This window comes from Monodelphis domestica, chromosome 1 (assembly GCF_027887165.1).
Source record: "Monodelphis domestica isolate mMonDom1 chromosome 1, mMonDom1.pri, whole genome shotgun sequence".
Lineage (NCBI taxonomy): Eukaryota > Metazoa > Chordata > Mammalia > Didelphimorphia > Didelphidae > Monodelphis > Monodelphis domestica.
This window is the reverse complement of record NC_077227.1, coordinates 119,093,236-119,121,042: the sequence shown is the minus strand read 5'-3', so window position 1 is coordinate 119,121,042 and position 27,807 is coordinate 119,093,236. Positions and strand designations below refer to the sequence as shown.

General features: G+C 36.3%; 1 protein-coding gene across 2 annotated transcripts in view; it reads right to left on the bottom strand.

Moving 5' to 3' along the window:
* ADAMTSL3 (ADAMTS like 3) overlaps positions 1 to 27,807 on the bottom strand; it is a 628,767-nt gene that overhangs the window by 160,015 nt on the left and 440,945 nt on the right. For both annotated transcript variants that reach the window (XM_007479267.3, XM_056805881.1), the window contains exons 11-15: positions 19,138 to 19,276; positions 17,833 to 17,883; positions 12,734 to 12,938; positions 10,408 to 10,555; positions 4,424 to 4,511 (exon numbers count right to left, since the gene is read on the bottom strand). In XM_007479267.3, the coding sequence (XP_007479329.1) occupies positions 4,424 to 4,511; positions 10,408 to 10,555; positions 12,734 to 12,938; positions 17,833 to 17,883; positions 19,138 to 19,276 (631 nt within the window). The remainder of the gene's footprint in view (positions 1 to 4,423; positions 4,512 to 10,407; positions 10,556 to 12,733; positions 12,939 to 17,832; positions 17,884 to 19,137; positions 19,277 to 27,807) is intronic.

Below are 27,807 nucleotides of genomic sequence, written 5' to 3'. Positions count from 1 at the left end.
TATTCCAATTTTTATAGATGAAGAAAGTGAGGCAGACAGCAACTAAGTTTCTGGAAGAGGGTTCTTCCTGATGTATAACCCTTTGAATAGTTGAATATATCTTTCATGTACCTCCTTTTTTCTTAAAACTAAATATTCCTAATTCCTTCAACCAATTCAAATCTGGAATGATCTCAAAGTTGTTCACCATCCTGGGTGACCTCCTCTCCAGGGTCTTCAGTCTTTCAATGTCCATCATAAAAGTGACTTATACAAAATTCTGCATCTGTGCTCTGACTAGCATAAAAGAAGAATACTATCATCTTCCTACTGTTATACAGTATTATTCTCTGCAACTCAGAATGGTGTGGGTTTGCTTAGTTATTTATCTGTTGTCTCATTTTGAGTGAACAAGTACTCATCTTGAATTTTTTGCATTAATTTTTAATGCAAGTAGAAGTCTTTAAATTTATTAAACTAATTGCATTTGACCAAACATCCTAGTCTGCCATGATCTTTTATGCAACCTCGTTCTATCATCTGACAGGTTAGCTATTGCTCCTACCTTTGGGATATCTGAAAAATGTGAAAGACATGTAACCTATGTCTTCAATCCAATTTAATGATTGTTGGCTAGGTGGTCCAGTGGATAGCACACCCAGGACTTACTAGCTCTGTGACTCTGGGCAAATCACTTAACCATGGTTGTTTCAGTTTCCACATCTATAAAGTGAGCTGGAGAAGGAAATGGCAAATCATTCCAGTATCTTTACCAAGAAAATTCCAAATGGGATCACAAAGAAGAGGACATAACTGAAATGACTGACCCACAACAAATAATGAAAAATATTAAATAGGTAGCATAAGGCTAAGTACATACCCATGGGACACACAACAGAAGTCATTCTAATTTGACACTGAACCATTAATGATTATTATTTTAATGAAATTTTAAAACATTCATTAATATTCATTTTGTGTCTTTCTCAACTAGTCCTGAATGTACCTTATATATTATTGTCTAGCCCACATCTTCATTAATTCCATCTTTTGTTTCTAATTTTGTTCTCTATATCTAACAGAAAAAATCTAATTCCTTTTCCTTGTAACAGCCTTCTTAAATACTTGAAGGTAAATGATCATGTCCTTGACCCCTCCAAACCTCTTATCCAAGATAAACATCTTTAGTTCCTTTAGCTGGTTCATATTTGGCAGGTCCTTAGCCCTATTTCCCAAAATGTGGTAAACAGGGCTACCCACAAATAGATGTGGATGAACCATAGGAGAAGGCAGTAGGATCATCTATCACCCTGCTTGTTCTGGACACTGTCTAACTTAATTTAGACTAGAATGGAATTAGGGTTTTTGTTTTTTTTTTTTGTCTCTCATGACACTGTTTATATTGAGAATGTAATCCAGAAGAATATCCAAAGATTTTTTCATAAAAATGATTATTCCTAGAAGATAGAATTTTGAGCACTATTGTTTCACTTATAGGGAAATTAAGATATGGACTATATTAATGTAACACAAACATTTAACCATTAACCATTTTAGTCTTAATATAGTAATACTTTGCATGTTAAATTTAATTATAGTTCATAGCTAGTATTTATATAGTGTTTTCAGGGAAGCTAGGTAGCATGGTGGATAGAGTGTCCAACTGACAGACAAAGGATATGAACAGGCAGTTTCAGATGAAGAAACCAAAACTATAGTCAGAAGAAAAAATATTCTAAATCATTATTGATAAGAGAAATACAAATTAAAATAACTTTGAGGTAACATCTCACACCTATTAGAATGGTTAATATGACACAGTAAAGAAAAATTATAACTGTTGCAGGTGATGTAGCAAAATTGGAATACTAATGCATTACTGGTAGAGATGTAAATTGACCTAACCATTCTGGAGGGCAATTTGGAACTATGCCCAAAAGATGATAAAATCCTTTGATTCAGGAGTAACACTACTATGTCTGTATACCAAAAATATTTTTTTAAAAGAGAAAAGGACCATTTAATACATGGATGTTTAGTGATGATGAAATTTGATATATAATTGAGATAGGAGCAATTTTTTGTCATGTAAGAAGTATTATGCCAGATAGGAGTGGAATTCCTTGTGTAACTTCTGGTACTCAAAAATGAAAGGGGGCTAATCCTAATTTAATTGCTAAGGCTTGAGTTATTAGTAATGAAGCTCATTGATTAGATATTTGAGTGATGGTTCATTGATTAGTTAATGATGCATTACAAATAATAGAAAAGATTAAAATTATTGAAGCTGTAGCTTGAGTTATAAAATATTTAATAGCTGATTCTGTGTTTCGTGTATAGTGGGGATAAGTTATTAATGGAATAAATAGCTAGTGTATTAATTTCTAGTCCTATTCAGGCAGTTAGCCAGTGGTTGCTAGCTAGAGTTACTGAAGTTCCTATTAATAAACTGAGCGAAACAATGGTTAATACATATGGAGACATTAGTATGGGAAAGATGCAAACCAACATTTTCGGGGTATGGGCCCGATAGCTTATTTAGCTGACCTTACTAGAATGTAATGTAAAGGAAATACATAGAATTTTGAGTTCTTAGATGTAGGTTCAATTCCTATTATTCTAGAAATAAGGGGATTTAAACCCCTATAATTTATCCTATCAAGATAATTCTTTTGTCAGACATATTTCTTACATTTGTGGAGGAATACTTGAAAATGCAATAGGAATGATAAGCATAATGATTTCAGAAAAATCTGGAAAGACCCACATAAACAGTGAATAGATATGCAAAGCGAAGTGAGCAGAACCAGGAGAACATTGCATAGAAACAGCAATGATGTAAGATGATAAGCTGTGAAAGCTTAGCTCTTCTGAGAAATATGATGATCCAAGAAAATTCTGAAGGACTTATGACAAATAAGGCTATTCACTACTGAATACAGATTGAGGGATATTGTTTTCACTTTATTTGAATTTGTTTTTATTTTTGGATTTTGGCTACATATAAATATTTTCTAACAATATGGAAATACATTTTGCAAGATCAAATGTGTATAACCCACATCAAATTGCTTATCATCTCATTTGGGTGGAGAGTGAAGAGAAGGAAGGAAATAATTTGGATATTATAATTTTGGAAAAAGTATGTAAAAGATTGCATGTAATTGGGAAAATAACATGCTAAATTTTAAAAAAATAGAAAGAGAAAATTTCAAATATAGAGTCATGAAGAGTCAAAAATGACTAAACAATGATAGTGCTTTAAGGTTTACAAGGCACTTCATTTAACTGATTTGATCCTCACCAACAAGCATGTAAGATAGGTGCTCTTATTACCCCCATTTTATAGATCAGGACCCTGAAGCACAGAGAGGTTAAGTGACTTGCCCAGGGATATACAGATAAGAAGTGTTTGAGGAAAGATTTGAACTCAGTTCTTCCTGACTGCAAGACCTATCTATCCACTGCACTAGTTTTCTGTTTATAATCATTATATATTGAATCAAAGGATTCAATATGGTTATTGACAAAGCTGTTAGGTGACACAGTGGATAGAGCACTGGGCCTGCAGTCAAGAATACTTGATTTCAAATCTGGTCTTAGATGCTTACTAGCTAAATGGCTCTGAAGAGGTCACTTAAACTTGTTTGCCTCAGTTTTCTCAACTGTAAAATGGGGATAATAGTACCTACCTCCCCGGGTCACTTTAAAGATCAAATGAGATAATATTTATAAAGTGCTTAGCATAGTGACTGGCATATGAAAAGCGCTTAATAAATACTTGTTTCCTTCCTTTCTTCCTTGATAATTATTTGGTATTTATTGACAATTATTTCAGTTTTCTAATATGCTAATTATATTGACTGTGAAAATCAGTTGTTACTTTAGTTTAAAACAAAGGATCTGACTTTGATATGATTGGTTTATTTAAATAAATAACAGGGTTATGGCCCATGGCCAAGGAATATGTGATCATCTTCAAAGTGAACTCAATTCCAGCCATCATTTGCCATGTGGGCTTCTCTACAGTGAGCAATCCTGACCTCTTCTGTGCAATCTTGAACAGATGGTACCCAAATTGGCATGCCAAGAAGTTGTGAAAAGAGAAGAGTCTACAATAGCTGTGATATCTTTATAGTCTGAAAATCTTGCACTCTTGAAAAAGATTCCACAGTGAAGGGCAGCTAGGAGGCTCAGTGGATTGAGAGCCAGTTCTGGAGATGAGAGGTCCTCAGCCACTTCCTTAGCTATGTAGCTCTGGGTAAGTTACTTAACCTCAATTGCCTAGCCATTACCACTCTTCTGCCTTAGAACTGCTACTTAGTATTGATTCTAAGAGAAAAGGTAAGGATTAAAAAAAATTCCCAAATGATTAAACAACTGATCTGAGTCTTTATTAAAGGGCTTGGTTCCCTTCTGGACTCATAAAAGAAATTGAACTCACGCTGGTTCTTCTGATGCTGCTGTTCTGGTCTCTTCTAGTTCCTGGGCTTGTTTGAACCATGGTAATTTGGCTTCCACTGGATTTTTTTCTAGGACAGACAGGCATGATGTTTGGTTATTGTTAATTCATTAAATATACACATCTTTTCTATTAATTTTTTTCATCAGAAAAGTTTAAATGGTATAGATTCTAATGGTTTCACTTAAACATAGCTCAACAGGTAGCTTCTGGGGTAACAATTAGCTCCAATTCTACGCTATTGTATTTTTTTTAACAACAAATTAACAAAACAAAAGAAAAATCTCTGGCCAATGTTTGGATATACTCCCTAAATTACGATAAAATGTTTTCTAAATGTTATATCAGCTCTTGGTATTGTTTCCAGCCTTTGCATTTTGAGTTACTTATTCAGTATCATTTCCCCACTAAAGTCTGATGGGGCATTCACTGTGGTGTATGGGAGACTCTGGATTCTTGAAGGCCATGCCAGAAGGTTGTATGCTTTGGCAAGTTGTACCAAGCTGGAAGAACTTTGAATATGGACTCAGCAATGGACTTTGTGTCTGTCATCCAAGGACCAGTTTCGCTAAGTTTAGAAAGAAAAGGCTCATTTTCCTCATCAGAAGGTTGGCTCCTGCATGAAGATTTTTTTAAAACAACAGTAATTTTCAAAGGGCAGTTGGGTGATAGTATAGATGAAATGCCAGTCTGGAGTGAGGAAGATCTGAGTTCAAATATGGCCCATGACACGTACCAGCCGTGTGACTCTGGGCAAGTCATTTAACTCTGTTTACCTCAATTTCCTCAGATGTAAAATGATCTAGAGAGGGAAATGACAAACCATTCTAGTACTTCTGCCAAGAAAACTCTAAATGAGATCACAAAGAGTTGCATACAACTGAAACAAGTAAACACATCAACTTACAAAGACCATCTTCTTAGACAGAGGTACCAACTCCATCCATGTGGATGCAATCATGCTATAAATTCCCAAATGCAGGGGAAGTTAAAAAGAAATTGGGATATGTTTAACAAAATAAATAAAACTACAATTCAACATAGGTGATGTTAATTTGTGGTTTTCTACATTAATATGTAACCTGTACTGATCCATTTCTATTTGAGTTTGATACCACTGTAATCTTACATATGAAGAGTTTGTGATCTTTGTATCATGGAAAGACTACTGCCCTGTGATCAGAGGCTGTTATTCAGAGTGTTGTCTAAATCTTCATGACTCCATTTGGGGTTTTCTTGGTAGAGATACTGAAGTGTTTGCAATTTCCTTCTCCAGATCATTTTACAGATGAGGCAACTGTACCAAACAAGATTGAGTGACTTGTCTATGGTCACACAGCTAGTGTCTAAGGCTGAATTTGAATTCAGGAAGTTGAAACCTTCCTGACTTTCGGTCAGGCACTCTAATCACTCTATCACCTAGTTGTCACTGCATTACCTATAGCTGCCCAGGATCAGAGCAGCTGAAATCTGCTTGTGTTTCTGCTGCTTACCTTGTAGGTGATTCTAGGCAAGTTATCTATTCTCTCAAGGCCCTACCAACACTATAAGACTCCAAGTTGCAAAAAAGTTCTCAACTTGCATTTACAGAGGGAGTTTCTTCAACTGGGAGTTTCCTGTATCAATTAAATCCTAACCCTAACCCTAACCCTGATGAAGGACTATAATCAGCACAGCAAATCACACGAAGATTATGAGGGTGGGAAAGTGGAAAAGAGGGGCACCAAATAGTTTGTTGGGAGCAGAGAAAGTAAGAAAATAAAGAACCATTAGACCTAATTTTGAATAATGGCATTTTATTTTCCTCCAGTGTCAATGGCAGCTGATATCCATCAACACTTTGTAGTTAAGGTGGGCTAGAAGAAGAGATTCCTCTCAGGGATTCATGGGTAAGCAATTATCTTCTAGGCTCCTGTTGCTTTGCAGACTCTCCTATGTTTTATCTCTGGGGTTCTCTGACACTTGTCTGGCAAATCAGTTCACACTCTTGGTCTAATCTCCTTGGCTTGACACGTAAGTATTCCCTTGTTGATGCAATGGACTGAATCCAGCAAAAGCTTCTCACTTGGATTTGGTAATGCTCCACTCTGCTCCCTTCTTGGTACTTATCACTGGTCTATTTCCCTTATTAGTGAACTTCCTGGCAAGACCAGGATTTGTAGTATATTTGCTGCACACTAACTCTATTGTCTGTCTGGATGTCTCTTTCCCTCTCACACACAAAGCAGAGTGCCTGGCATATACTTTATAAATGCTAGTTAATTCACTGATTGCCTCATATACATACATATCAGTTTTCCCATCCATAAAAAAGGAGATCCACTATTATGAAAAGACTCCAGAAATCAATAGTAGAGGCTTTTGAAATATAAAATAAAAAATAAATCAAAATGGAGAGCAAATACTTTAAAATAGATCCTTTGCAATTTTTCTTACAAAGGAGAATGCAAAGAAGCAAGATCATATAAAGATTCATTGTTCAAATCAAGCAAATTTTCTACAAAAGAAAAACTTAACTGGAGGTCTATTTTAAGGAAGGTGATGGCAACAGGAAGTGGGACTGTTCTTTCTTGCTCCAGATAATACAACTAAGAGCAATGGAGATGTGGGGTTTTAGTACTTAAAGAAATAATTAGGAATGTAGGAGCAGTGATACTGAGCTAGAAAAGCCTTCAAATTCATCTGATTTTACAGATTCATCTCATTTTTTCAAATGACAAAACTGAGACCCCAAAAAGGTTGAGTAATTTGCCCCGAGTCACAGAGGTAATTAACTAGAATGATTCACACCTAGGCCCCTTGAAACCAAGACCAGTACTATACCTGTTACTCCAGTGCCTGGCAACAAAATAATTCACTTACTAAAGTCTGAATTTCTGATCATTAAAAGTGCTACTGAATAGAAAACCTCTAAAGCATAGTTCTGACAATGTTATTTCCTTTCTCAGAAATTATCTGTAGTTCCTTATTAACTATAAGAGAAATTACATAGTCCTCAGGCTGGTATTGAAAGCTCTCTATTATCTGATTCCTACCTACATTTTCAGTCTTATTACTTCCCTACTGGTTTCCTCTTTTCTGGTCACACTGTCCAGCTGGCTATTCCCCTCTCCAACATTCAATCTTCTACCTCCATGCCTTTGCACAGTGATAGCTCATGTCCAATCCATTTTCCATCTCTATGCCAAAGTGACATGTCTAAAGTATACATCATATCATGCCACTCCTCTCTTTGATCACCTCCAGGGAATCTCAGTTGCCTCTGAGATCAAATGCAAACTCTTCTGGCTTGGTGTTTTTCATCATTTGGCTGTAGAACACCTCTCTAGGCATATTACATATTACTACCTTCCCATGATTCACATGCCAGCCTAAATGTCTGTCTTCTTTTTCCTCACACTTGACATTCCATCTCATCTCTTGAAATCTTTGGACAGGTCGTCAATATACCTCTCTCTGGACTTGGCATGCTCTCCTTTGGATTCCTTGTTTTCTTCAAAGTTCAGCTCAAGCAACATCTGCTCCAAATTTTTTTTTTCCTGAATCTCCTTATCTGCTAGGACCTTCCCCATGAAATATCTTCACAGTGACTTTTTTGGGTATATTCTTATGTGCATAGGGGGTGTGCTGTCTCCCCTTCCTGTCCGATCCCCAACCACAAGAGAATAAGCTCCTTGAGGGCAAGTGATATTTCATTTTCATCTTTGTACCTAGAACAGGACTAGCACACTACTTATATTAGGCACCTAATAAATGCTTGATGTTTGAAATAATGCACTTTACTTAGTGCCTCATATATGTTCTCTGGCTTCCTTCATAGCACAATCTTTCCTTATGTGTTGTTGTCTTCTGCCTTTAGAATTTAAGCTCCTTGGGGGCTAAACTCTCTTCTTTTTTGTATTTATGTCCCCAGTCTTGAGCACAGTGCCTGGTGAGGTACTTCATAAATCTTAACTGACCATTGACTATTCCCTCTTCTATTTGAAATTATTTTGTACTCATTTATTTGTATACCTGCTATTTCCCTCCCCTCTCACTCTCATTATAGCTCCCAGTAAAATTCAAGTTTCTTAAGGGCAGGGTTTTGAGTCAAGCTTCTTTATTTCCTTGCCTTCACATGTCAGTCTTTAGTACAGCTTCTTACATGGAGAAGATGTTCATTAAATGAATACTGAACTGCATGGCAAAGTTTTTAAGCAATGGATGGATAATCTGTGTCAGGGAAGACTGTGCAATGAATGAATGTATTTGGATTGAATGACCACTAAGATCCCATTGGACACTAAAATTCTATTATTTAAATTTGTTTAATTATTTAAAAAATCACAAATTTTTTAAAGAAATGAACTCTGTCACATGTTTTTTCTATATTCTATAGGACATACTACAGAATCAGAGAATTAATATACAAAAATGTATTTGTATTAAATTAACCTTTTTCTTAATTGAGTAAATCATATTTATTTTAAGACTGCATTTCAGTTGACATTGATATTACATTTATTTTTACTATATTAAATACTAAGGATGTGGGAACTTGGATTCCTCAATATAAAAACTGATGAATGTAGATGAATTTTCACTCAGTAACAAAATCAAAATCAAATCCACTCAAGTCCAACAAGCATTTATGGAAGACTTATAGGTGAGTTGCTGTGCTAAGTACTGAGGATATAAAGACAAGATGAAAAACAGGTCCTGTTGACAATCTTATATTATACTGGGGGGTACAATATGTAAACTTATAAAAATATTAATGATTAACTGAAGAAGTAGAACACTAACAACTTGGGGCATCATGAAAGGTAGGAAGGAAACTATTATCTGTCAAGATTGTAAGGGGCTCAAGTGAGGCTGTTGTGCATTCTAGACATAAAGGAACAGCTGGCGAGAAAATATGGAGGCCAGGGATGGAATATTAGGCTCATTGAACAATAAATTGGTATGTTTGGCTAGAACCTAGTGTGCATAGAAGAACAATGCCAATTAAGCTTAAAAAGGAAGGTCAGATCTAATTGAAAAGTGTTTTGTCAAGCTGAGGACATATCATGTCTTAGAGGCAATAAAGAGCATTGAAAGCCCTTGATGAAGAGAACCACATCATTTTGGCTGCTATGAAAGACAGATCAGAAGGAAAGAGAGACTGGAGGCCAGGAACCCTATGAGAAGGTAGTTGCAATAGACCAGGCAAGGTTGAGGTAGATCTAAACTAGTACAGTAGCCATTTCAGTAAAGAGAAAGGGATAGTCATAAGGCAAGCTGTGGAGGAAGCAACTGATTGGATATGGGAGAAGTAAATACTCAGGGGGATTGGAAGACTATGATCCTATAAGAATTGAAGAGTAGCAGAACCATGAACAGAAACATGTGAGCTAGGAAAAAGATAGTGTTTACAGAGAAAAACAATAAATCTTGTTTTGGTCATATATATCATGAGATGTCTGTGAAGCATCCATTTAGAATATGCCAACAACATTTTGTGATATAGAACTGGGGCTCCAGAGAGATTTGGTACAGATACAGAGATCTGGGAGTCATCTACATAAGAGATTATAATTGAGATCTGGGGAACTTATGAGATCAAAAAGAGAGAGAGTGTGGAGATAATATAGAAGAAAGTTCAGGTCATAGAATTGAGGAACATGTAAGGGCAAACCAGGGCATTGATGATTACCCAACAAAGGACACTTAATAAGAGTGGTGACACTGGAAGTGAACAAAGAGTGTCTTTATATAGTATTTAATGAGTTTAGGGCAGTATAAACAAAAAGGAAGGAGGAGGAAGAAGGAGGAAGAAAGAGTAAGAATGAGAAGAAGAATAAGAAAGGATGAGGAGGAACAGGAGGAGGAGGAAGAAGAAGAACAAGGGGGAGGAGGAGGAAGAAAGAAGAGGAGAAGAGAAGAGAAAGATAAGGAAGAAAGAAGGAAATGTAAATTTACATATTTTTTACTAATTTACAAATTACCTTTTGGTTTATAACATGGGACTGGGATGATACATTCCTCTTTGATGTGTAACTTGAGTTGTGGATTGCAGCCCCCAACATGCTGTCCATTATGGTTGATACAAAGGACAACTCGATATCTTAACCCCCGACCACATGTCACTGTGCACTTCAAGAAAGAAAAGAGTTACAGAAAAATATTAATTTGTAACTTAGGAGAGAGAACTAATATCCCTTTAGAATATCCCTTGAGATGGTTAATCTTTGTCTTTTGAAGGAGAGTGATTTTTTGGGGAGGGAAAATAGTCACAAGTCAATCAAGGCCAATTCTGATAAATAAGGTCAGTGATTATTGACTATTATAATTTTGAATTTATGTGTCTATGAAGTAATGAGAATGATTTTCTTATAGATTGACTATGAAGGTAATTCTCAAGGGTAATTTTCAATAATTTAAGAACATTACTATCATATAATCAACTTTAAGAATATTTATGTAATCTCCCAAGGTTTGAAGGATAGCTTTTACATGGTTTTATAAATTCTGTCATTTATTTAAAAATCAATTTTAGAATTATACATTAAATTTAATAAATCTTCTAGAATAATGATGACTAATAATATTGATCATTTACTAAGAAATAGTAAACCAAGAGAGAAGGCATACCCTTATATTTTACAAAGAATTTAATGGTCTATGTTTTTGGTGAAAAATAATCTCCCTGGATCAATGTTAACCATTTTTAGATATGACATATAAATAATGTTCTTTAATTTATTCTAATCCTAAATGAACTTCAGCTTTCTGTGGACTTTCCAAAGATTCTGTCTGTGGACATATTAATTCCATTTTGGAAAAGGATTCAATCAGTTAACTATTTTTTCAATTCATAAGGTTATTTAGAGTCCAAATTTCTAATTTTATACAAAAAGAAAGTGAGGCTGGGCCTCAGAGAGTAACTTAGTCAAATTTACAAAAGGCAGAAGAATTAAATAATTGGTATTTGAACCCAAACTCCTTGAATCTAAAGCAGCATTCTGCCACTGAACCATCTATTTCTGATTCATTCTTTTCTGTTTATTACTAGTTCCTCCCCCATGGTTTGGACTTTAGAGTCCTCATACCTGAAATCCTACAATCATTCATCATATACTATGCCACTAGACTTATCTTGTGGGAATATTATTTTTATAATTTACTCAAATAATGAAGAACTTCCTGATAAAAATTCCAATATCTATAGAGGGATCCTGTCTTTTCTGTGTCATTTTATTGTCCATACTTTTTCTCTAACCAATTTATTTTGTTTATTCTATCCCAAATATGCCAGGCTCATTCCCATAGTCATACTTCTATTTATTCTATATCTCCTTGTTGATCTCATAAGTTCCCCAGATCTCAATTATAATCTCTTATGTAGATGACTCCCAGATCTCTGTATCTGCACATATTGCCAATAATATATTTACCTTTCTAAAGCTTCCCCAAGTGCCAAAGTACATCCTTGCTCCTATGTGTTTAAACTCTGGCTATTCCCAAATCTTCTACTATGCTTACTGTCTATACCACCCACATTTTGGCACTCAAATAGTATCCTGGATTTCAGCTGTTTTATGACCCTGCAAAACATTTTAAGTTCCATAGTGTAAAGATGGAATTGACTCTCCCCTTGCCTATTTTTGAACTAACCAACCAAAGCTTGAACACCCCTGCTTGGCACTAGGTTGGGGAGTTTGCAAGTTACTAAGAGAACTTCACCCTTTCAACTCAATTAGTCAGAAACTTGTGAATCCTCTGATGAGAGTATACACCCTCATTGGATGAGAGGTGGAGCCTACAAACATTGCCCCCCTGGGAAGTGCTAAGCAAATTTAATGACTATAATTGGTCCCTGCTAGGTGGAGGAAGGGACAGGAAGGGACACAAAAAAAAGACTATAAAAGATGATGAACTTCCTGTGCAAGAGCTTTTCATCCTGAATTTTTAGGTTGAAGGAGCTTGGACTGGAACTGTGGCTCTTGGACTGCTTCTGGTAAAACTTCTCCCTTTGGACCTTCTCCTGGTGAGTGAAAAACTGACCTTTCTTTCCTGGCTTCTGGAGAGATTAGTTCTGGAGAGGCCTTCCCTTCCTGGAGGAAGCCTCGTGGGTTAAATCCTTGCTTAAATTCACCACCAAGTTCTCTGACTAAAGGGTTAATGAACACTACATGGGTTGAGCTGGGGAATATCTTAGAATTCTCATATATTTAGTCCAACCCATGGCTTGAGGGAACTTTCATATTGCCCACTGTGTAGAGCCATGAGAACTAGATACTGGTAGGAAAAAGGGATGATGCTCAGTCTTACCGGAGACCACTCCATGGCAATCCATTTGGGACAATCAAAGAGGTTACAAGTTTGCATCACCTTGGGCTTGGGGGCATACATGCATTTCCACTCTTCCACTTGTAATATCTCTCCATGCATAGACTCTTCTACACAAACAAAGCTCCGCCTCTGGATCCCTCCACCACAGGACACTGAGCATGCTGTCCAAGGATTATGTTCCCAGCTCGGGAGCAAAAACAATTTTAAAAGAAAATGTTATTTTTTTAACATCTCAGGCATGTAGCTTCATACTTGACATCAAGATTATCATTACGGATCATAGAAACATATTCCAGTGGACCCTTTATTCCTAAATATATGATGAAATGGAAAGATATGTAAACTACTTTGCTAAGGCTCTTAAGCCAACTCAGAATGACCATGAGACAGATCTAACTTGCCTCAACAAATGCTCAGGTTTTCAAGTAATAATTATTCTTAAGACTCCAGTAGCATGTCCTGTAAATTCTGCCTAACACATTCTAATAAACTACAAGTTTGTCCACAGTTAACTTAAAATCATAGGTACAGTAACCCAGATCAAATTGTTTATGTTCTTAAGGAGGGGGATTTGGGAGGGAGGGAGGGAGACAATATGGATCTTATAAATTTAGAAAACAGATATGGAAAAGGGTAATTACATGTAATTGGAAAAATAAAATATCTTTAAAAAGAAAAAAGAATCACTAAGTATAAGGATTATCTACCCACAACAAGTACATCCTATCTTTCTTCTCTTTTTTCTAGAGAATTTCAGTTATTTAAATGTAATTGACTGGAAACTTATGATAATTTGGATGACTAACTTTTCCACTTGAAAAAAAAATGTAGATCTGTGATTTCATTGGTGTATGGAACTTTTGCAAGGAAAATACTTTTATTCTGGTAGATCTGCAAATTAAGAGAGCTTGAAAATTTCCTCAGACATTGAGATGTTAAGTGGCTTGGCCAGGGTCAAAGAGTTAGTATGTGTCAGAGGCAGGACTTTTCCTTCCCTCAGGCTTGCTTTCCATCCACTATATCAAAATGTTTTTCATTAATTCATATGGATATAATATATAAACACAGATACAAACATAAGCACACAAATACATATGTATGCATGTGTATGTATGTCTGCTTCTTAAACTTTTCTTCCTTTCTTTTTTCTTTAAACTCATGCCCAGTCATTGCAAGAAATATTTTTCCACCCAACCCCTTCTTTGCATCTATAAGCCTCCCCAAAGATCTCTGATGACTGCCAATGGGTATAATAGTATCAGTGAAGCACCAGAATCAACATTCATGAAAATGGCATTAGTTTTGATAAAAATGAAAAAAAAAATGAAAAGTGTATTGAACAGCTACTGTTTGAAGTAGTACACCAGTTGCCCTCAGCAGACTATATTTTTTTCTCATACACATGCAAATACAAATCCAGCTCTCATTCACTTAATTTATCTCTGCTTATTTTGTTTTGAAACAGAATCCACATTACAAGCAGACTTATAGACTAGCTCTTTTAGAACAGAAGGGACATTAGCAAACCTTTAGTCTAACTCTTTTATTTTACAGAAAAAGAAATTAAGGCTCAGGAGACAGTGACCTGTCCATGGTCAAACAATTAGAGGTACAGCAGAGATCTGAACCGAAGCCCCTGACTGAAGATCTATATTGTGCTGTAAGTGGAATGCACATTATTCCGGTGTCACAAAGTAATCATCTCTCTACTCTTAGTTTTACAGATTCAGACTCAAAAGGAGATCACAAATTTGATTTCAAAGGCATGGCTAAGATGTTATAGCATTTCAGCTGTGACTGGAATTTGGCTTTGAAAAAGGATGCTTTCTTGGAAAGAAATAAAATATGTTAAAGGGGAGTGAGGAAGCAAAAATTACCATATATTAATAATATAATCTGCCTTTTAAGCCCATTCACTGAGTCGTGATTAAAGAGAAAGGGTGGTTACAAAGGTTACAAGTAATAGCCTGTCCTAGTGAAAGGGTGGTTTTCTTAAGATTCCTTGTAGGGAAGACCATTTATCTCCCTATTAAGAATGATTTTTCTTAAGATTCCTTAAGCTCTAATTGTTTTGGACTGGATCTGAGAAGAAAACCAGGACTATCCTATCCCTCCTTGCAAGTCCAGGTCTTAATTGGTGCAAAGATACTATAAATGTTGGAGAGTATAAGCAAGGAGGGAAAGAATGAGGAACTACTAGTTGATGACCAGTATGTTAATAGTAGCTACCTGAATTACTGTAATGCTTTTATCTCTGATCCTTCATATTTAAGATCAGGTAGTATTTATATCTGGTATATATTAATATCATTTATTTATTATCAGATATTTTCAGATAATATGATATAACATATCATATGTTATCTGATATATATGATATATTGTCAGATATTTATCTATGTATATATATTTTCATATGATCCTTCATATTTAAGGACTAAGTAGTCTGTAGAGCTGAAGTTCAAAGCCATAGGAATTTGGGGGATATTGAAAAAAACTGCCTGGCCAGAAGAATGTGGTTCCTTGGTTTCTCACTCCATGGCCATGCCTCTGAAGTTGAGTCCCAAAGATAAGAAAAAGGCATGATCCTGTAAGGGAATCCAATAACCAGAGGGATAAATATTCCAGACTGTATTTTGGTAAAAAAGATACACAAGGAAAAATAGAAGTAATACTTTCACAATAGTGTTAGACAACTAGGTGTCACAATAAATAATAGAGTGATTATTATATGAACTCTGGAGAAGTCACTTAACTTCTTAGTCTCAGTGTCTTCATCTGCAAAATGGAGCTAATCATAGCACCTATCTTAAAGGATTATTGTGAGGATCCAGTGGAATAACATATGTAGGCACTTTATGAACCTTAAAGTGCTACATATAGGCTATCATCATCATCATCATGATCTCAACGACTGAGGCAAGTTAATAGTTTAGGAAATAGATAAAAAATCTGGCATATAGCCATAATATAATAGTAACAAAGAAATTCAATTATCTAGACTCAGTTGGTACACTCTTTCTGTCACAGCAGTGTGACTTGGTTTATTTAAATAAAAATTTCATCCTTTAAAAGGTGAGGAAGTTAACATAAGAAATTACTATCCTTTTTCAGATTCTCATTCTGAAGAAAAAGAACTAGCTGCTGGGATAGAAATTAAAAGGAAGGAACTGTGAAGATGGGATTAACTCTCCCATGCCCATTTTAGATTTAATCACCAGAAGTGTATACACCCTACTTACACTTGAGTGGGGGAGGTCTGTAACTCATGTGTGCAAGAGTGGTTGATGAATCAGAATCCAATGACTGCCACCTGTGCAGTCCTAAGTAAATCTTTAGTTGTAATTGGTACATGTAAAATAGAAGGAAGTCACCGGAAGTAACAAAAGGGAATGGTCTTTTAAAATGCCAAGAACTTCCTGTGAAGACATCCTGAACTTGATCTTGAAGGAGCTCCAGATTGAGACCTCAGACTGCTCTTGGATTTTTTCCCTTTAGAACTACCACATAGGATGAGTGAAAAGGACTGACTCTTTTCCTGGATTTTCAGAAGGGACTAGCCTCAGGAGAGGCCTTCCCACCTTGAGAGAGGCTTTGTGCATCCCCAGGTCCTTGGCTCAAGGCTGAGGCCCCTCTGGCTAAGGACTAATTAGCCCTGCCTGGGTTGAGCCAGGGGCCAGAGCAAACTATTTAGTGTGTTAGATACCTTATCCTCTCTCTGATTTTCTTACTTTCACTCTTTCTATATTTTATAAATAAATTGCTAAAAAGTCATTTTGGAATTGATTAAATTCCTGGTGACTCTATTCTTAAATAATCTAGTCCAACCTTTTATATTAACCCCTTACATTCTGGCCCTTATAGAACCTTAGGGAAAATCAACCTTTCTTTCTTAGAATTTATGATTAGGGGAATGGAAAAGAGGATAGGATATATGTTTATTAATCATCTGTTATATGCCAACCCTTGCACTAAATGTTTTTATAAACATTACCTCATTTTATTCTCATAGTCTCCTAGAGGGTAGATACTATTTGTTACTCCATTTTATAGTTGAGAAAACTGAAACTGACAAAGGTTAAGTGACTTGTCCAAGGTCACAGAGCCAGTAAGAGTCTGAAACCCCATTTGAACTCAGGTATTCCTGATTCCACATCTGGAGGACTCTATCCACTGTGCAACGTTGCTGCCTTAAGAAGGAGGGGAAAAAAAGAGACATAATCTCACATGCACCCAAGATTTTGGGAAAGCAGATTTCCCAAGGGTTTGGGAGAAAAGATAGAATTTCATGCCAAAAATTGTACAGGGGAAGTCAGCCTATAAAATATAGAAGCACTAAATAATAAAATTCTGAACACAAAAAAGAAACAATGTAAAGCAAAAATGAAATTAGAATTCATTTAAAAGATCAATGTGGATGCACAAGGAACTCTTAGCTCAACTCAAATTTTTAATTGATGTGCAAAAGATGGAAGCAGTGAAGTTAACAAAGATAAATACAAAATGAAGCATATACTACTATGGGTAGTATCAGGAATGCTCGAACATAAAATGAGCTGAAGAAATTAGGATTTTTGACTCAATGTCTTGGCTTCTTTTACCACTAGATTGTGATTATTCTTTTCTCAAGCCTGCATACACATACAATATATGTATATTTATAAATGTGCATTATGTTTGTGTATATGTGTATATAGTACTTTAATATACATATATTTATGTACATGTAGTTCTTTATTTGAACTTCTGTGGACTTTTATATCATTTTACTTGAAATTCAGTTCCTATGTGTCATGTCCTCCATTAGTGTACATGTAGCTATATATTTTCTGGCATCTCACACAATGATCTGCACAGAGGAAGTGCTTTTTTATTAATGTCCAGTGAATTAAATCAGCATCAATGTCTGATTTAGTTGGTGAAAATGTATTTAAGCTTCAAGAGAATATTTTAGTAAGGGGCAAACCTGACTTCAGCAAACCACTTATACTGGGAACTGGCTATATTTTATTCAGTACTTAGCAAGCTCCTCATATTCAAAATAAATAAGAAAAAAATTAATAGTAATCAAAACTCACCGAGGGAGAGGCTGGAAATGGTCATAGGGCATAATCTCTTTAAATCCATCACTATGAATAATATAATTAGCACAATGTTATTTTATTTCTTAAGACAACAAATATATTTGAAATCATGACATTTTCAGGTAGCATGAACCTCCCAAGGGTAGTCTCCTTTTTCCAATGACAGCTCAATGTGACATGTTCCCATTTCCCAAGTGTTCTGCCAACTTCACTTCTTTAATCTTCTGTGGTTTTCTCTTGCTTTTTCTCCATTTCAGAAACATCCCTGACATAAACCACCATCTAACCTCATTTCTAATATGAGAATGTATTTCACAGAACCCCAGACTAGTTAGTGGATAAAAAATACAAATTATCTTCCATGACCAAAAGGTGGTGTGTTTGGCCTCTGGCAGGGGAATTGGGCTCTCTTCTAGACAAAATTTTAGTCATGTCACATGCCTGCTACTATAGGCTGCTCTGGTAAAATACACAAGCTTTATAGCACATTCTCCTATTAATTGGGTCTTTAGTTCAGGTATTTGTGCTCAGTAAAGGTCACGGTTAATGGTGATGTCCAACTGGGATTAAAGGAAACGGACATTTTAGCTATAGGAAATGAAATCCACCGAGAATGTTTCCTTTTCCACTTGCCTATAACTCTCCCTCCGCCAGCTGGCATATTTATGTGAGGTTCTGGGACTTGATATTGTGATGTTATTTTAAGATACTATAATGTTGCCAGGAAACCACTTCAAGTAGTCCAAAAGTAAGCTGGTTCTAAATTGTGCAACATTATAGTTTCTGCAGGGCTTCTCCACACTCCGGCATTAACACTTAGTAGTTCTCTGCACAAATTTACAATTCATACCACATTTAATATGATTACTTTTCAAGCCATGACATGCTAATAAGTGACCCACTTTCAGTTTGTGACTGGCAGAAGAATAAATTAAGTTGGAAACTTGGGAGGGAGAAATCCTTGATACCATATATGGCACCTCATGGAGGAGAGGCAATCTGGCCAGGTTTAATGTGTTCATGAGTTTTAACAGCTACATCAAAAGTAGATGTAGACCATGATTACGAGACAACCAGGAGGTTATGCTGACCTGCCATGTAGACAGTTTAATTTCCCTTACTGAAAGCCAAGGAGATAGATCTGGATTGCAAATATATCAATGCCAACTGTCAGCATTTCTTTTTCTAACAGCAAGAATCAAGAAGGATGCTGGCTCAAGGGTAAATGAATGATCTGTATCAGCTAACATTGGTTCATTTGTTTCTTAGCAAGGAACAACTCGAGCAATTCAAACAAACCTTGAAGGGCAGGGATCCATGCTACATTCTTTCAGCTTAGGCTTTGGTTTTGTGTTCTCAGGGTAATAGTGACAATAATGGTCAGGAACCACCCGCTTTAGGCGAACATCTACACATTCAGCAGAGTTGAGCTGATATCCTAAGTAGGAAAGAATAAAAACACAAGAATTGTATCATTTTCATATATGTGGATCTAGAAAGAGTTCAAAAGTCACCTTTGCTGGAGATGGTTTTAGCTGTCTAAAAACAGTTCTCTATATCCCTGTTCCACAATGCCATTCTTCTACCCAGACCTTGTCAATAACAATAATAACAGACTATACTTATGTGGCAATTAAAGAATTACAAGATTCTTCACCAACATTATCTCTTTTAAGCCCCCAAACATCTTGGTGTGGCAGTTGCTAGCAAATTATTATCTTTTCTTTTGTATTTTAAAACCAGGAAATGGAAGCTAAGAGGTTAAAGGATTTGTCCACATTTTCAGTGTCTGAGTACTGGAGAAGTATTTGAATGCAGTCTTCCAAGTAGAATATTATATCCATTGTGATCATGCTGCCTTTCATTCTTGTCATTTTACCTCATTAATCTGCAACAGAAAAGTCACAATAGAGTGCCCAATTGGGAATGTAAGCATATTGGCAGGAAGCTGTAGGAGATTCACTATCCTAAAAAGAGGAAATAATTATTTGCAAACCAACTAGTTATACAGTCCTTGAGAAAAGAAAACACCTGGAAGGTACAACCCAAACAGATGAGGATAGCAAATAAAGAAAAAAGAAAATGTTGTACTTTCATTCCTGGGAAAGTTTGGCCCAGCTTGCCTACAACTGCACAACTGCTTGGTTGCTAAACATATTTTAACAGTAATTTTTCAAGAATGTCACCAGTTATTCAGCCCCTTCCCCTCTAAATAGGCCCCAAACTCAAACATATCTAATTGGTCTAAAATTCTATTTAAAGGATTGATTACTGAGAGTGAATTTGATTTTATAAACCACTAGGCTGCTTTCTTGGCAAAGAGAGGAAAGGCATTCATGATTGATGGCTTGGATGTAAGCTGAGTGGAGAAGGATGCACTGGTATGCATTATAAAAAACAAGGTAGAAACCACAAGAATGAAAATCCAAATGGAGTCAATAAAATAAGACTATAGTACTAGTGCCAGTATCTACTGAAGAGACTAAAATATCAGATATCGATGGCAATCTCTGCCCATTTCTTTGGCTCATCAAGAGCATCCCCACATTGATTTTTGGATGGCAGGAGTAATAAAATTGAGTTAAATGGTTCTGGCACCTCTGAGGCAAATAAGCTAACTTTCTTAATGATCCAAGGAACCCAGAAAAAATGTCATTTATCCAAATCATGTAGACTAAAGAACAAGCAAAATTACACTTGATTTTTCCCCAAAAAAACAAAGCACTGAATGAGTTCATGGTCTTTTAGGCCAGAAAGTACCTTTGTTGTAAAGGGAAACATAAAAATAAGAAAACAAGAAAATGAGCATAAATATGTTTGTGATTTGGCATGGGGTTTGGAAGAAAAAATGATCTTTACTCTTTCTCTTTAATTGTAAAATGCTTTAGGAGTTAAACATCTTATATATATATATATATATATATATATATTTTTTTTTTTAATCTAGCTGGCCCTCCAATTTGTAGATAATTATAGAGTTAGAGTGAGGACTAGAGAATAGTGTAAAGAGCATTGCATTTGGGAGTCAAAAGACCTATATCTAAGTCCCAGATCCCAGGACCACGATTTACTAGCTGTGTAGTGATGGCTAAACAACTTCGCCTTCTAAAGCCAGAGCTTCCTCATCCCTAAAATGGGGACATTTATTACTTGAGTTAGATACTTATTATGTTGTGGTTAGGACAGCAGTTAGAGTCAATGTAGCCCAGTGCACTGGGGGGCCAGCTTGGAGTCAGGAATATCTAGGTTTATATCCCATTATTAGCTTGTGACACTAGTTAAGTCACAACCTCAGGTTCCTCATTAGTGAAACAAGATTAGCAAGAAGATTTATCTGACCAGACTGTTGTAAGGACCAAATGAGACAAGGTCACTGAATGAATAAACATTCATTAAGCACCTCCTGTCTGCCAGGCATGGTGCTAAGCACTGAGGAAAAAAAGGAAAATAAAAGATAATTTCTATTCTCGAAGTACTCAAAGTCTAGTGGGATAAAAGTTTTATAAAACTTGAAGTAGCATACTAATGTGAGCAAATATAATTATGAAATACAAAGCAATATGTAGATGCAAGCTATTATAATATTAAAATCTCATTACCATATAAATGTGGCAGGGAATAAGGATAACAACCATCCTACCAAGAAAGGAAGGAAAAAAAATCCCCTAAACTATTCAGAGAGTAGCCCAGAATCCCATTCTCTTGTCATCACAATCTCACAATTTTTAGCCAATCTAACCACTAGCTTCTGTAGCAAGAACCTAGACTATGCTAATGTGCCCTTCTGAGATTTCCATAATCTCTCCACTTTTCATTACTTCTAAGTAAATTTAGGAACCATTTCTTTGTAATCTGACTGATAGTAATTAGTCAAATCCCACTTGTAAGTGCAATTCTCAAATGTGAAAGTTATTGTTTGTCTGTTGTATTTTACCTAGAACAGTTCCTGGCATATAAGTAAATATTTGTTGAACAACTGATTAATCTAAAAGGCTCTTATGGCCATATACATTCATTGAATGGTAAGAAAAGTTTGCCTGTTAAATGATAAACATACACACACACACACATATACATTTAACATACACATCCTGCATTGAGGTGGTGGAGTGTGACACATCTAAAGCTAGATAGTTGCTAGGTTCAAATCCTAGCACTGTGCCTTTGCCATATGAGTTTGGACAGATTAGGTGTAGCTAGGTGGTGCAGTGGATAGTTTTGGGCCCAGAGTCAGGAAGACAGGAGTTCAAATTCATCCTCAGACACCTACAAGTTGTGGGACCCTGGGCAATTCACATAATCCTATGTGCCTCAGATTCCTCATCAGTTAAATGAGCTGGAGAAGTAAATGGCAGACCACTCCATTATCTTTGCCAAGGAAATCGCAAAAGAAGTCACAAAGAGTCAGACACAACTCTACAACAACAAATTACCTCACCTTTCTAGGCCTTAGTTACCTCACCTGTAAAAGTAAAGGACTCTGCCTGTTGATTCCTCAGGTCCTTTCTAACTCAATAGCCAGTGAATGCTTTGTTTTCAAAGGATGTGATCATCTCTTTTGCTTAACTGAGATCATGGTGCCTTTAGACTGAGGCTCAGTTATTTGCAAAGCTTGCACATGCAAATGTGTAGGTACAATTAATTTATGCTAACAATTCCTTTATGGCAGGCCAGTGAGTCACACCCAAGCACATCTGGTAACTTGTCCTGGGCGAAGAGGAGAATGCCAGAAGTGGAGACCTGAGGGGATTAGGTCAGTTATGCATCTGCTGACTATGTATCAGCATTTACGAGAAAGCATAAAGTTCTGAGTATTAATTTCAGGGAAGAGATTTGGCCCAAAGAATTTCTGAATCACAGAACTAGCAGGGAACCCACGGACTCATCTGATCCAGACTTCAAGCAGCTCGCTGTCTAAACCAGTCCAGACAGAGGTCTCTATTTTTAGGGACTTCCCCTGACAGCATACGTGGGAGTCTATAATTCAGAAAATTTAAAGGTAATTGTGCCCCACCAACAAGTATTCATCTCATAGGTCATTGTGTTCACATCTTTGGAACCTAACACTATGCTGGTACATAGTAGGTCCTTCATAAATGTTTATTGATTGGTTGGCTATACACACACACACACACACATACATATATACATATAAATTAGAGATCATCTTACTGATGTCCTTATTTTAAAGGTAAGGTAATAAGCCCACAAGTTAACTGCCTTGCCAAAATTTCCGGAGGCAAGTAGCAGAGATGTGTTCAGATCAGGTCCTTGGATTCCAATTCTGGCACTATGTTGCCATCTGAGCAACAATTTTTAGATTCAAGAAGAGAAAAGAGGTTGGGTCAGTGTTTCATATGTAGATTAGAATAATAACAGTAACACCAACAAGTAAGTATATATTGTGTTTTAAGGGTTTGCAAGGCACTCTACCCACATGATCTCATTTGATCCTCACAAAGACCATCTGAGACAGATACTATTATCTACATTTTATAGATGAGGAAACTGAGGCTGAGAGGGGTTTTCCCAGGTTCACCCAATTAACATGTTTCTGAAGTGAGACTCAAACTTGGATGCTTCTGATTCTAAGTCCAGCACCATATACCACACAACCAGAATTTTAGAACTGGAATAATCCTTGGTATTATTTAGTCCCACTCTTTCAACTGAGATCCAGGGAGAGAAGTTATTTACCTAGGATTTCATTTGGTGAGTCAATTGCAGAGTCAAGACCAGAATCCAGTTATCTCGAAATTAATCCAATGCCTGGATTAGTCCAACCTGCTGTACTGCAAATAGCAAATTGACAGTAAGGTCCTACTAATAGCAGAGGTGTAGGATGGAGAAGTGAATGAAGCCTTGGAATAGATCCTGGGCAGCTAGATGGATCAAAATAGAAAGCACTGGCTCTGGAGTCAGGAAGACCTATGTTCAACTCCAGCTGCAGGCACTTCTTAGCAGTGTGATCTTAGGCAAATCACTTAATCTCTGTTTGCCTTACACCAATGGAGAAGGAAATGGCAATCCATATTAGTATCTTTGCCAAGAAAAGCCCATGGACAGGATGATCTGCAGAAACACGAAGAATCGGACATCACTGAACAAACGACCCTCCATGTTCCCAAGCAGCTCTAAAATGACAAAGCAGGCAATGATCTGCATTGGTAGTGAGAGTTAATTCACTGAACTTTCTCTATAACAGTGAACTCACAGCTCCAGGCAGGGGGAAGGGGGAGAGGAGCCTGGGTACAACTATATTAGTTACCCCTCCCCAAGCTGTCTGCACATTGAAAGGGCAGACTAGACAAAGGTAAAGTTTCAATTTAGGGTAATTTAGTGCCAACAGTGGAATTTTAGACACTATTCATGTGTGTGAGAGGTTGTTTTTGAATAGAACAGCAGTGGGAGTCAGCTTTCAGGAATTCAAAGAACAGTGTGAGGCCATTAAGTGGCACAATGGACAGCATGATGGGTCTGGAATCAGGAAGACTGGAGTTCAAATTCTATCTTAGATGCTCACTACCTATGTGATCTTGGGCAACCTCCCCTCAGTCTCAGTTTCCTCATCTGTAAAATGGAGAAAATAACAACACCTACCTCCCAAGGGTGATATGAGGATAAAGTGATATAAACTATATACAGCATTTTCCTAACCTTAAAGCTTTATATTAAGTGCTAGCTATTATAATCTTACATTTATAGTAGTAATCGTTTAAATAAATAATAATAGAAATAGCTAACATAGAGTGCTCACAAGGTGTCAGGCACTCTGCTGAGTGATTTACAGTGATCTCATTTAATCCTCATAACAACCCTGAAAAATAGGTATTTTTGCTCTCCTTATTTCAGTGGGGAAACTGAGGGAAACAGATTAGGTGATTTACCCAGAGTCATACAGCTAGTAAGTGTCTGAGCTGGATATAAACTCAGATCTTACTGGACCCAGGCCTAGCACTCTATCTACCATATCACCAAGCTGCCCCTGAATCTACCTTCAGAATTTACTCATGTCCCAGATAAATTTAACGGACACGAGCACTTCCATCAGAAGGTAAAAGGCAGATATTTGGGTTTTATCCCTCCATTATCTCTGAGTCTCCTCTTTGACTGATTTAAAGAAATAAAGATTCAACATGCCACAGGTGGATAAACCTTTGGCAAATGGTCTTCACCAGGCAAGTCTGCATCTGGATGGAAAACACATGTTGGCAGGGGCAAAGTAATGGACTTTACATTAACTAGACAAAGTGAGCTGGAACCTTTCATATATACATATATACCATATGTGTGTGTGTGTGTATTTCTCTGCTTACCATAAGATGGATATATATATATATATGTAAATAAATGGAACCTTTCATATATATAAATATATATACTTACCATAATATGGGTGTATATACACACATTTATAAATATATATAAACTAGAATCTAACATACATATATTTCTTTGCAATCCTTAAGATGGATATATATGATTCTTTCATATATATATCTTTGATGTGTATATATATATATATATTTCTCTGCTTACCATAAGATGGATATATAGGAAGCCTTTCATATATATACACACACACACACACACACATATATATATACTTACCATAATATGTATGTGTGTGTGTATATATATATATATATATATAATATATATGTATTTCTTTGCAATCCTTAAGATGGATATCTATCTACGTCTGCCTATTTGTTTTTCTGCCTGCCTGCCTATCTGTATGTCTGTCTATCCATCTACCTATCAATCCATCCATCCATCCATTTATTTCTCTCTCTCTCTCTCCCCCCACCTCTAACTGGAACCTTTCATATATATATGTTTACCATAAGATGATACATAGATATATGAAACCTTTCATGTATATATTTATCTGCTTACCATAAATATATATGTGTATATCTGGAACATTTCATTTTTTTTTTACCATAAAATGTACCAACATCTATATATCTATATATTAAAAATCTGGAAACTTTCCTACACACACACACACACACACACACACACACACACACACACACACAGGATATTTATGTGTATATGAACCTTTTCCTTTTATATATATATGTATATATATATATATATATATATTCAAACACACACATATGTACATATATCCATCTTATGGTAAGCACAGAAAGCTCAAAAGAAAGCCCAGAGGGAGGTGGGAAGCATTTCTTTGGAGTCCCCCACAAGATTCAAAGCCAGACCCCATTCACTCTAGCTAGTTTTCAGCTCAGATCCTACCCCCTTTCTGCAGGACCCTCTTTCCTCCTTCCTCTCCACCCTACCCTGGGGGAAAAGATAAGAAAGACTGACTACTGAGCCTACCTATTTGGCTGGGAAACATAGAGGTAATCAACTTGACAATTCAAAGAAAAATGATTCCTAAAGAATTTAGTCCAAGAATGAAGTCATAGTCCCCATTTTGAAATTGTCATTGTTGTTCAGCTGTGCCTTTTTGGAGTTTTTTTGGCAAGGGCACTGGAGTAGTTTACCATTTCCTTCTCCCCAATTTTACAGATGAGGAAACCAAGGCAAACATGATTAAGGGACTTGTCCATGGTCACAAAGCTAGTAAGTCTAAGACCAAATTTGAACTCATAAAAATGAGCTTCCTGACTCCAGAACTGACATTCTATCCACTGTATCACCTACCTAGGTACCCCATTTTGAACTTATACTCTTGCTATTTTTCTTGCTTTTACATTCATTTCCAGAATGAGTGTGCTTTTGCCTGAGTTGTCCCAATTATCGATTGCTTCAATTTTCTCCCATTCTTTTGTGTTGAAGACAGGTTTTTGTGGTTGAAGAGCAATACAATTTAGTGAAATGAAAGAAAATAAACTCATTAGTTTATTGAAAAGAACTTTAAAAATATAGCATGACTTTCAAAATGCAGCACATAAAGTTAACTTTAGAGCCTAGGAAAATTTATTTTAAAGCACCTCAGAGTGAAGGGGATGGCAAACATATTCTCCACATGATCTGGGTGGTGACTATTACACCATGGGCAGTTTGAATGGAATAAACTCTAAAAGGAGATCCAAGAGCTTATTAAGACAGGCCCCAAAGCAAGAATTTGGAGGGCTTAGCTGGAAATTATACTAATTTAATTTAAAATGTCAGACAGAGAAATATGAAGAAGGGGTACAGGGAGTGGAGAATGATGGAAATACTTTAAAAACCAAAAATCAAATTTATTCAAGAGACAGATATGAAAGTACCTTCTAATAAGCACAAACATGCAGGCAACATGGTTTAGTAGAAAGCACGCTGGTCTTGCCAAGACCTGGGTTTGAATCCTACCTCCAATATGATCCACAGGAACATAGACAAGTCACTAAAATTTTCTCAGCTCTGTTTCCTCATATGTAAAAATGGGTTCATAATAATAATGGAGATTGGGGCAGCTAGGTGTCACAGTGGATAGAACACTAGGCCTGTAATTTAGAGGACCAGGTTTCAAATCTAGCCTCAGCCACTTCCTAGCAATGTGGCCCACCTTGGGCAAGTCATTTAACCCCATCTTCCTAGTCTTTGCCCTTCTGTTTTTAAAGTTGTTACTAAGAAAGAAGGTGAAGGTTTTCAAAAATTTCTCATGAAGATCAAATAAGATAAACTATCTAAAGCACTAAGTAACTATAAAGCATTTTATTCTAATGAGAAGGATTTGTTCCAGAAGGCAACATAACTTAAACAAGATAGCAAGGTGGTGGATAAGGGTGGGGATTATAATATCTGGTGTGTTCCCTAACTCATTAATTTGTTGGCCTTGAGAAAGCCAATTAACCCTCTTACTTTCTCAGCTCTTCTATGGGGACTGTGGCCATATGAACATATGCTTTACAGGGATGTCCTGGAGCAAAAAAGCAATTACAAGTGTGAAAGGATTCCAAGCACTCAAGAAGAAATGTTTTATCTGAAACTAAGTTTTAAATTTATTTT